This window comes from Thamnophis elegans, chromosome 9, assembly GCF_009769535.1.
Source record: "Thamnophis elegans isolate rThaEle1 chromosome 9, rThaEle1.pri, whole genome shotgun sequence".
In the NCBI taxonomy this organism is placed as follows: Eukaryota; Metazoa; Chordata; class Lepidosauria; order Squamata; family Colubridae; genus Thamnophis; species Thamnophis elegans.
Window position 1 is genome coordinate 58,268,707 of NC_045549.1, and position 12,180 is coordinate 58,280,886.

General features: G+C 38.2%; 1 protein-coding gene across 4 annotated transcripts in view; it reads left to right on the forward strand.

The window, feature by feature from the left end:
• Positions 1 to 2,033: 2,033 nt before the first annotated feature.
• LOC116512931 overlaps positions 2,034 to 12,180 on the forward strand; it is an 80,054-nt gene continuing 69,907 nt past the window's right edge. For 3 of the 4 annotated variants that reach the window (XM_032223633.1, XM_032223635.1, XM_032223636.1), the window contains exons 1-5: positions 2,034 to 2,346; positions 3,918 to 4,018; positions 5,893 to 5,962; positions 6,729 to 6,859; positions 7,965 to 8,050. In XM_032223633.1, coding sequence (XP_032079524.1) covers positions 2,178 to 2,346; positions 3,918 to 4,018; positions 5,893 to 5,962; positions 6,729 to 6,859; positions 7,965 to 8,050 — 557 coding nt within the window. In that variant the 5' untranslated portion in view covers positions 2,034 to 2,177. Of the gene's footprint in view, positions 2,347 to 3,001; positions 3,202 to 3,917; positions 4,019 to 5,892; positions 5,963 to 6,728; positions 6,860 to 7,964; positions 8,051 to 12,180 lie in introns of those variants that run through there. The other variant, XM_032223634.1, reaches the window with a different exon arrangement.

A 12,180-nucleotide genomic window follows, 5' to 3' on the forward strand; every position in this document is an offset into this window, starting at 1 on the left:
CGCAATGTCACACTAAATAATTAAATCAAAATGAAAATAAAATCTATGAAAATTCGATATAACAATGCAATCAGAAACATTGAAATGGAATTGTGAAATATTTAGTATAGTGTGTGTTGCTTTTATTTCCAACAGATGGCGCTGGTTTTCAAAAAAGCATGTTTTTACCTGTCACAGGTGTGACATCTATATAATATAGGTATATAAAACACGTGCATATTTGAATGCAATGTTGTGTCAAAATTTAAAGCAATTGGTGAAGAACTTTCAGAGATTTAAGATTTTGAACAAACGAAAATTTACATTTTTATTTATATAGATAAGATGGGAGGGGCCAATTATATTCCACCTGTGACTTTAGTCCCAAGTCTATTCTGATTTCTGAGTTGTTCTTTTCTTCTGGCAACTCTGTGCATGTGCACACTGGGAACAGGCTCTAGTTGTTCCTCTGCCTCACTGCTGTCTAGCTCCTTAGGCACCTGATCACTGTCAGATGACCTCTACCTCCAAAGCAGAGCCCTCGTCTGAGCTTTCCCCAACCTCCAAGACTGGCCCAAGTTCCTCCCCAGTCCTTTGACACAGGTTCCCCCCAAGTCCCATGCCATGCCACTGTGGCCACACCCCATGGCCATGCCTCACCCCCAGCCCTCTGAGGTCAAACCCAACCCTGATGAGGCCCTCAATGAAATCGAGTTTGTCCTAGGTGTTTGTCAGAGTTTGGACTGCTCTGAGAGTGTTGCAATGTCTGAAATACCCTTAGAAGATTGTGCAACATAATGAGCTGTATCTTTTGCTAAATGGTAGTGGGGCAGTTTGAATCTCACCAAGATCAAGGTTAACTCAGCCTTCCATTCTTCCAAGGTCAGGAAAATGAGGACCCAGATTGTTGGGGGCGATATGCTGACTCTGTAAACCACTTAAGAGCGCTGTAAAGCATTGTGAAGGGGTAGTCTAAGGGCTATTGATATTATGTCCTGAAGGATCCGATGGCCAAATATGGCTTTTTCAGGCTTGTGCCTCGGTGTGCATATTTTCCAATGAGACAAACCGAGACAGGAAGATCATTTTATTACAATTTATCAGAATATTCAGACAAAAGGGATTCCTCATCTTTAGCTTACATTCCCTTTTATAGTTAACATAACAAAGAAATCTGAAAGAGGAAAGTTGCTTGGACAGGATAATAGCATACATGTGCATTAAAATGAGGTCTGAAGAGGAATAAATTGTAAGGACAAAGGTTGCTTAGGGTTCACAAGAGATAAGCCAGACTCCAATTTGTACTAACAAACTTTTCTTATCAGGAACTAGTCTCCAGCTTGTTTATCAGTTTAGGAATGTTAAAAACTAATAAATCTTGAACATCACTGTAAAAGAAAGAATATAAATCAGATTAAAATACAAACTATGTTAGTTAACAAATAACAAAACCCATGTTATTTGTCTCTAAGATCATAATATCCTATTCTTCTTAATCCCACCATCCTGGACCTGAAGTTCTTTTGTTTTGTAGATAGACTGGACCAATCTTTTATTAATGGGCAAATAATATTGGGGGGGGGCGCTATTAAGAAAGAGTGAGTCTGCTTCCTGCATCTAAAAAAACATGTGGCTCCATTTCTCATTTAGGGAAAGATAATATTCTGCTTTTTAAAATATTCCTCAAAATATTTCGTTCTTCTAGATGGGGGGGGGCTTCCCACAAAATACAAGCCCCTTTAATGGTATGTGTGTGTCTTATTTTTTCAAGTTTAATGTTATCAATAAAGAATATTTGTAGCTCAGGAATGAAACGAGAAGACCTTGGTGTACTGGTATTAACCTAGTCTGGTAATGAAATGTCTACAAGAAAACAACCAAGCTCAGAGAGCACCAAGGACCCCTCCAAGTTAACATTTTCTCTCCCAAATTCAGGAAATGTGATTCTTCCAGGCTCCCCGCAAACTCGGTCCCAGTGTTTCTAGGCAACCCTTTCAGTATCTGATTTCAACTTCTCGTCTCTCAAGACAAGTAGGGGCCATTGCCGAAGTTCTGCCTGGAAAAAAAGGTAAATCATCCAGTGGCAAAAAGATCAGGAGAGAATATGTGTCGTGACTGACAGCGGCCGCAAGCGGGCCTTTGCCACAAAACTTCCCGTGGAAAAGCCCGCCCAGGCCGCGCCTAATGAGGAGACAACCATGTACCGTCGCGCGTTCGTGGGTCTTCGGGCCACCGCCGTCTCCTGGCTGTGGACAGGAAACAGCTGTACCTGCAGCCGACGTTGCAGCAGCGAACCAGGCACTTCTGAGCCGCGCTCGGTGCGGATCGGCTGCGCCTCAGGCTTCTGGGGCGACACTGCGGCCGCAGGTATTTCCGAGGAAGCCGCGCTAGAGGGAGGCTCGGCCGCAAAGCACAGGCCCTTTTTTTTTACGCCCGTCGACAGGCAGCTCCTAGGGCCGCTTACATGGCGAGATCTCCGCAAACTAAATATGATTCGAACGGAAAACACTCGCCGCTCCACCCTCACGTTCCTATGTCGGGAAGAGAACTCGCCAACGCTCCTCAATGAACTGACTTACGAGTACACGCTACACGCATGCGTCGTAAGACCTTTCGCTTACGTCCTCTCGACGTATTTGTATTCTGACTTATAGCCGTCTCTATTTGTGTCATTAACAATTCGCCCAACTTCATGGTGGTACAAATATCCCAACGGAAGCCCGTCTGTATTCTGCACATTGCGCATTTCCACCACGGGCCTTCCAACAGATCTCTCTCCCAAAACGTCCATTACTTCATTATGCCGCTCTTAAAATGACTCGCACCTGAGTCTTGGAGAATTGGAGTCTTGAACTGGAGAAGTCAAAACACAAATCTTCCCATTGCCCGGAACTTTCAATCTAACTTTTTTTACATGCGTGATCTGAAAATAAACTGGAGTACCTGACCACTTTTATTTTTTTGGAGCAGTTTGGAAGAGTTGTTGAAAGATTAATCATTTGCCTTATACTGTATAATTCTTAAACCTCTGAAAGAGTGAATATTCACATTTAACAAAATGAGGTTAAAAAAAAAATTGAACCCAGGAGGGATGATGTCAAACAAGGGACACCATGAATAAACTAGAAGCAAGGCTGAGAGCTCCTTCTTTATCCCCATTACACAACATTCTGATGGATTTAGAAAACAGGAGACTGCAGTTATATTGGAAGGGGATATACAGTAAGCAAGTCAGGGCATAACATGCACAATATAATTTTATAATCATAAGAATGAAGGCAAAATCCATAAGAGTAATTTCTCAAGTTAGCATGGACAAAATCTTAACTGAAAATATATTTTCATAAGCAAGAAACTTGGCAACTTTTAAGATGTGTGGACTTCAACTATCAGAAAGGGGATTCTGGGAGTTAAAGTTCAAACATTTTAAAGTTGCCAAGTTTTAAAAAATGACTTTAAGCAGTGGGGCTTCTACCCAAAGAAGTGGATTGGAGCTAAAAACACATTTCATAGCTAAAGTGAAACTCCATCTGGTTTACTAATAATATTTGCAAGGCCAAGTAAACTTGAGACAAAACTAGTAATCTGTATCTTAATAAAAAGCTTCATGGATATTTGAGAAATATTTTATCACTACATAAGTTCAATGAGATTTGGCATTGACTTTTAAAAATTAATCCTTTCATATGGGAAGGAGTATATGCAGATTTATCTTGTTTTTTGAATTACATTTTTAAAATTATGTAACAGGGATGAGCAACTTTTGGAATTTAATTTATTAAGGATTATAGTAATATTTTTCATCGTTGTATAAGGGTAATGTCTAGATCTTTGTCCATATTAAAGTCAATTTTCAACACAATGTTAATAATTGTTTGCTTAATGAAAGGCAACATCTCGCCATTTGTAATCTTTTTCTCTTGATTTTCTTTTATTAGTTCCTCAGCTGCTCTACGGGGGAAAGCTGGATTTCCTGATTTTTGATTATCTTTCTGAAATTACAATGTCTTTACTAGCTAGGGCCAAAGCCAAATCTCCAGTAAGTATATTTTTGCAATTTTGGGAAAATAAAACCTAGAAAAGAATCCATTCTATATCTATGAACTGTTAAAGCTGTAAGATTTGTATAACATAACTTTTAACTTATCTGGAATTTTTGAAATGCTAGAACAGTAAAATTTGAAAGAAATAGATCACTTAACTGAACAGTGTTCCTGCAACTTAATTACTTCACCCTAAAATGCACTTTCTCTGCAGCTGTAATTGCATTATAATTTGTATTAATAGCTTTTTTAGTTTTTTCATTTCTTAAGGACAGCATTTGCTTAATTTTTTCCTACAGCTGAACAATTCAGAAATATTTCTTGTTAGAGACAAAATGCAAAAATCTATGCCAACTGGAAAATTTGTTTAAGAAAGAAGAGTAAGACTGAACTCTAACATAACCAGAGCCACTTAAATAATTTCAAGAGGATTATTTTGAAGTATTTTTATTACAGAAAACATGTCGGAAACCAAATCTTCAACTTCAAATAATTTCATTGTTCAAAAACAATTGGCTAGCAAAAGCCTTTGGTTTTTAACCAGAAGTGCCAGCCACAAAAAGTTTAGAGTTTGGGAATTTATTATTTATTTATTTATTTATTTATTTATTTATTTATTTATTTATTTGTTTTGTATGCCGCCCACTCCCGGAAGACTCCGGGCGGCTCAAAAAAGACAAGGGAGAGGGGGGAACGAGACAAAGACAACATATTAAAAACAAAACCAACTTTCACAATTTCCATGGAGGTAAATGCTTCTCAGCTCCCCCCAGCCTGCTGGAACAGCCAGGACTTGGTGGCTTTGCGGAAGGCCGGGAGGGTAGTAAGGGTCCGGATCTCAACAGGGAGCTCGTTCCAGAGGGCCGGAGCTGCAACAGAGAATGCTCTCCCCCCGGGGAGTCGCCAGCTGACATTGGCTGGCAGATGGAATCCGGAGGAGACCCAACCTGTGCGATCTAATTGGTCTGAGAGAGGTAATCGGCAGGAGGCGGTCTCTCAGGTACCCAGTTCCGATGCCATGTAGGGCTTTATAGGTAGCTTTTTTTGGAGCTGAATTGTAGTTTTCCTTGCAAAAAGGAAATATCTAGAAATAGAACAAGATATTTGCTGATGATTTGGTATATCTTCCTAGTTTAATTTCAGCTGTTTCCCTACCAATGACGTGCAGCACTTATTAGAGTCATCCATGTCTTACAATAGCAGTAATAAATCCAGGCTTTTTACATCTTCATAGCAATGATGGTAGTATTGTAAGAAGCAGTAGGTCACTAAATAGGAAGTGGCTTTAGAAAGTACTCCCCTAAATAATTTGGGAAGATTGCATTGATATTTTAGAAGGAGAGATTTTGAAAGAATATTGATTTTTAAAAGGCTTTAGACATGCATATGTCTGTAAAAATGAATACAATTTAATTCTATTGGATTTTCTGTTTTTGAAAAATGGATTTTGCTATATTGTGCAGGTGCAGGAATGGACATAAGTTTGCAAAATAAACAATTTTCTTATTCCATTCTGCTTTCTTATACATGTCCTATAACGTCCCTCGACCAAGGATGCTTGAGATGGACTGCTTGTAAGGAAAGTGAATTTGTTCTGCTGGCATATGTTTTATTTGTAAAATCTTTTTTATATAAAATCTGCAGGACATTGGTATTGTTTAATTAAAGGTTTAATTTCAGCTGTCAATTGAAGAACAATCTTGTGTGAAATACAGTACGGCTTTTCTTTTTTAAAAATGGATTTTATTTTGGAAAAAAATGGAAACTTTATAGTTGTTTCAACTGGGTTTTATGGCACTGTAATGAACAACAGAAAATAATATATTGTCTGGTAAAATGCTTCAGTTTATTTGGATGGCTTTTTTTTTAGGATTTGGGATACATTCCTGATTTTGTGTCAGTTGCAATGGCTCCTTATATAAAGGACATACGCAGGAAAGGTATGTTGGGCATATTTTTTGTCATAATTTCATATTGATGTTTATAATAGTTGTTTATATTAATTAAGAAGTCACAATTATTTTCTTCCAGTTTACAGTTCTGAAATATTACGTGTAATTATTTGGAGTCTTGGTTCATTGTCTATTAAGTTACAGCTGTTGAAATAGTAATGCCTTTTGTTGCTTTTTCAAATGTCAAGTCACAATCCTTGGCCTTTGTGATCACTTAGTCTGCAGGTTCAAGCTGACCCAGAATTTCTGCTAAATTGTTAAAGACAGGCAGAACCAAAACCTATGATCAGTCCTATGTGAATCTCACCTCCTGGCAGCATGACAAAAACTCTCAGTCCTTACAATTATTTCTAAAATTTTCTTTCAGTTTATAAACAAAAAATCTGAGAGCAATCGTGAGATATATGTGACATTTTAAAGTCTAAATAGAATAACCCGCTAAAATAATTTATAGTAATTTGGTCTCATAACAGTCTGAGCAACTTAATGAGAAATTAAATGATAGTAAACCTTTGATTTACTAGATGTAGGTTTAATTTTATAGATATTGCTATAGATAAAAAATAATACTGAATACAAAGACGTTATTTGATGAATCAGATCTTGTCAGAAGGGACATTATTCATTATTTATTGTTAAAAGGGAATCGGCATTTGGTTTTAACAAATATCAGTTCTCATTAGTCCCTCAAATTAGGGTTTGGGTATATGTCTTATGTATGTGCCCACTGTTATGAAGCTTTAATTTTGTTTAGGTGTTCGTGTTATCAGTAATGCTGGTGGAATGAATCCACTTGGGTGTGCTGCTGCTCTTCACCAAGTTGCCAGAAATGCTAATGTTGACTTGAAGATAGCTGTTATTACTGGTGATGATTTGATGGGAGAGGTATTTCAATATTTTGTAAAATTATGATTGTTTAAAATTAGTAATTTTACTAGGTTTGGTACAATAAAAAACAGTTTTAATTGCTATATGATTGAATCCTGATCAAAATCGTGGTATTTTCATTTAACTCTTATTCCCCAACTTGCTATCAGTTATCACAGACATTGAAATGTATCACATGGTATATATATATAATTTTGCACCGTACATATACTTGATAAACAGTATGGTCCTAAATCTGTTTAATTTTTTAAAATGATAAATCTATTATTAAAAAGGGATTATAATTGATAAAGTACCATAGAATCTTCTGCATACTTACTTAGATGAAGTTTACTAGACTGCATATCCCTGCAACTTAGCTTTTTCTTGCAATGAACTTTATTCAGTTGTGGACTCAAGAAACAGAAGCATCTTTGATCTCTCAGAGCTTGCAGCCAAAATCCTCAACACATTTAGGTGAAATCTTTGTTCTTTCCAAATACAATCTGCAACACCACTATGCTATTTTGTGTCTAACTTATCATCTACCATCTTTGATAAGAAGAACATAAGTTACAGGTTTAAAAGGGCTCAAACAATCTCACATGACTCCATTTAATTTCAACAATTTATCCGGATATAAATTGTATATGTGCTGCAGATGAATTGATGTATTTATCAATAGCAACAATTCTGCATGCAAGTTCAAATAACAGTAGGTTTGTATCCTACTCACTTGACTAATATGGAGTTAAATTCAGATAAACCGATAGTTCTCAATAACTCTTTCTATATCTTAACCTTGGTTTGTTACCACGGTTGAAAAAGATTACTCAGATTACAGGTTAGCAGCACCAACTTTATGGCAAACAGACAAGTGTTTTTTTTTTTTTAATATGTGCTAGATAAATAATTACAAAGAAACAAACTTATGTAGTTTCTGTAGTTTCTTAAATATTGAATGCTTTTCTAAAAATGTAAAATGATGTTGATCAGCGTTTTGTGACTGAGGAAGTTGTTTGTATTAATTTTATTAATGTTTTAATGTGCTGTATATGTCAGGACAGTATATAAATAATATTTTCATAACAAAATCATAGGTTTATTTTGTTTTATTTTACAGTTAAACAATATAAGGAACACCATCATAAAACAGGAGAATGGGAAACTATTTCCAGAAAATGTTCAGAGCATGAATGTATATTTAGGGTAAGATATTTAAATATTTATTTTGTAAAATGTTATCTCAGAAGGCACTGTATAGTGCAGTGATGGCGAACCTTTTCAGCACTGAGTGCCTGAACCAGACCAGCTAGCTGATGTGTCATTTTTTGGGTCATTTTCAGGCCAGTTTTGGGGGTTTTCATGCCATTTTCTGGTGCTCTGTGGTCCACGGAGGTACATGCCAGAAACCAGAAGAGTAGCTGGCGACGGCGTGCATGCCCACAGAGCAGGCTCTGCTTGCGACATCTTGCACATGTGTATAGTGTGTACTCATTTCAGAATCAGACTAGAGCTGGAAGGAACCTTGGCGGTCTTCTAGTCCAGCCTTTTTCTCAAGCAGGAGATCCAATACCATTTCAGACAAGTGACTGTCCAGTCTCTTGTTAAAAACCTCCACTGATAAAGCACCCACATCATCTGATGACAAGCTGTTCCACTAGTTACTTGTCCTCACTGTTAGGAAGTTTCTCCTTAATTTCAGGTTGCTTCTCTCCTTGATTAGTTTTCATTCACTGTTTCTTGTCCTGCTCTCTGGTGCTTTGGGAAATACATTGTCCCTCTCCTCTTTATGGCAGCCTCTCAAATACTGGAATACTGCTATCATGTCTCTCTAGTCCTTCTTTTCTCTACACTAGCCAAATTCGAATCCTGCAACTGTTCTTCATATGTTTTAATATCCAGGCCTTTATCATCTTAGTTGCTCTTCTTTGCACTTTTCCAAAGTCTCAACATCTTTTTTGTAATATGGTGACCAAAACTGGATGCAGTATTCCAGGTGTGGTCTTATTAGGGTTTTATAAACGAATACTTCATGTGATGTTGATTCTATGTCTCTGTTTATACAACCCAGGATTGTATTAACTTTTTTGGCTGCCGCCACACATTACTGACTCATATATCAGTGATCATTCACTAGGACTCCAAGATCCCTCTCACAGTTACTGTTTTTGAGCCAGGTTTCACCCAATCTGTACTTGTACCTTTGTTTTTTTCCTGCCCAGGTGTAAAATCTTGGTTTTCTCCAGTTTGTCCTATTATTCAAGTTTGTCAAGATCTTTTTGGATCTTGAGCTTGTCTTCTGGAATGTTGACTATTCCTGCCAGCTTAGTGTCATCTGCAAACTTGATAAGTTCCCCTTTTGTTCCCGCATCTAAATCATTTATGAAGATATTGAAGCATACTTGGTCTACGATGGAACCTTGTGGTATCCCACTGCTTACTTCTCTCCATGTAGATATAGTACAAAACAAGGAAGACTTACTTTAGTTTGTCAGCCAGTTTCAAATCCATCTGGTGGTGATGCTGTCTATCCCACATTTTTCTAGTTTACCAAAGTGTTGGTTGTGATCTACTTTGTCAAATACCTTGCTGAAGTCTAAATATACTACCGCAGTTTTCAGAGTATAAGACACACCTTTTTTCCTCTAAAAAGAGGCTGAAAATCTGGGTGCATCTTATACACAGAATACAGCATTTTTTTTGCCTCGCGAAGCCCCACCCCTTCACCAAAATGGCCATGCATAGCCTTATGGAAGCTTTCAGAGAGCTCCTGGTGGCTGGGGAAGGCAGAAATGAGCAAAAACCAGGCCTTTTTTGTCCCCCCCCCAGCCCCCAGCAGCACTCTATAAGCCTCCATAAGGCTATGCATGCAATTTTTTTGACAAAAAAACAACCCCTTTTCGTGAAAAATGGCCCGTTCTTTTGCTCGTTTTTGCCCCCCCCGAAGGAGCACTCTGCAAGCCCCCCCAAGGCTATTCATGCCTCTTTTTTCTGAAAAAAATGGGCTCGTTTTTGCAAAGGTATGCAGAGTGCAAAAACTTTTTTTCCTTTCAGAAAGCTGTTTAGCTGTTTGATGAGAATTACATTGGTCAAGTGTTGTGCCAGCAGAAACAAAGTTTTAGGTGCTACAGGTTGTCAACGATTTCCTTCTCCAGCACATGGACAAATACACCTGGAAACATTTACCTACCTATTCATTCTCTCCCTACTGTATTTCTCTCTCTCTCTCCCTCTATCTACCTATATACCTACCTACCTACTCTCATTCTCTCTCTCTCCCCTACCTATCTACTGTATTTCTATTTCTCTCTCTCTATCCCTCTACCTACCAACCTATCTACTCTCTCTCTCTCTACCTATCTACTGTATTTCTCTCTCTCTATCCCTCTACCTATCTACACACACACTCTCCCTACCTACCTACTGTATTTCTCTCTCTTTCTCTCCGTCTCTATCCCTCTATCTACCTACCTACTTTTTTTAAAAAAAAGCCTCTTCAAAACCTGGGTGCGTCTTATACTTTGGTGCGTATCATACCCTGAAAAATACGGTATTTCCACAGCATTTCGCTGGCCTACTAATTTATTTACTTTGTCAAAGAATGAAATGAGATTGGTTTGGCATGATCTGTTTTTAACAAATCCATGCTGGCTTTTAAGTATAACTTTGTTTCTAGATATTCACATATGTTTTTTTATTAATTTTTTTATTATTTTCCCCTTGGTTTTCTGTATTTCTGTAGAGATGTAGATATCTTTTATATATAATGCAACTCCATATCCTCTTTTGTTAGATCTCTTTCTTTGGTATCCTTCCATCATATATTCCAGTCTTGAGTTTCATCTCACCAAATTTCAGTAATGGCAACTGTATCAAATCTATCTTCATGTACTAGTGCTTCAAATTCACTCTGTTTGTTCCCTAAGCTTTGAGCATTAACATATAGGCATTTGAGTCCTTTATTGGTCTTGAGTATGTTTCTTATATCTCCTACTTTGTAACTGGGATTTTACATCCTTTCCATCACTATTTCATTATGTTTTTCTTTTTTTATTTCTTTTTTTCTCTTTGCTTCCTTCCTCCTTATGTGATTGGTTATCTAATGGTTTTTACTTTGAATTAGGCTCTGTAGGTTGTGAAGATTGTCCCTCCTCAATTTTAGTTTAAAGCCGTTTTGATAAGATGAGCCAATTGTGTTCTGATTATATTGTTTCCAGTTCTTGTGAGGTACAGTCCATCCCTTGCCAGTAACCCCTCATCTAGGTCAGGCATGTCAAACTCACGTCATCACGGTGGCATCACATGACATATTGGAACATTTTCCCCTTCTCTAAACCAGGCATGGGCGTGGCCAGCATGTGACACATCCAGCCCATGGGCCAGGAGTTTGACAGCCCTAATCTTGGTAATCCAGACCATGGTCTAGGAAGCTGAAGTTCTGTTGACAATACCAGTTTTTAAGCCAGTGGTTCTTTTTTAAAATCATTTGCTCCCTCATTGTATGTTGGCCTTTTGTTGGAAGTATAGATAAAAACACCACTTGTGCTCCTAATTCTTTAACTTTCTTCCCTAGCTGTTTGTAATCTCTAGTTCGGGTATCTGGAGCCACATGTTGCTCTTTCTTCCCCCTGCTGTGGTTCTATGTCGGCTGAAACTACAACTGGCTCCGCCCCTCACCCTCCCCTCAAAGTCACTAGAGATTATTTTTTTTTAGAGATTTTATTAATATTTGTAGGCCGCCCTTTTCCCTGAGGGGACTCAGCAACACTAGGACATGTTGGTGCTGCATGCACCTTAGTCACTCGGGGAGATGCGTGACTTGTTCGCCCCGAGACACTGGCCCAGCTGTGGCCAATGCTCTGTGTCATAATGGACTCCAGGATTGGACTCCCCATTGTGAAGCGCACTAAATTTAATTGTGCTGCACAAGGCATTGTGAGAGCAGTGGGCAGGTTATGGAGGTGGTAACAGCAGCAGGTTAACCGCAGCCAGGCTGGGCGAATATCTCAAGCCGGAGAAGAAGTCATACATCTCCCCACGTGACCAAGGTGTGTACAGCATCAACAAGAGCTGGAAGAAACACCTGTGTAAGGGCTTCTCTCCTAACTTAAGAAAGTGAAGACTCTTGAAACGGATAATTTCAAAAGGAACCTTTAATTAAGAAGAATGGAAGCCATTACAGGCAAAGCAACATCTAAATCCCTTTAGACAATGCAAGTAGAATTAAAGTAATAGTGACCCCTCCTCTTTGTCAGAATGCAGATTCTAGCCAATACACAAGTGTGAAAATGTTTCCTTTATCAACTGGCCTGAGAGCCAAATAAACATACATTCCC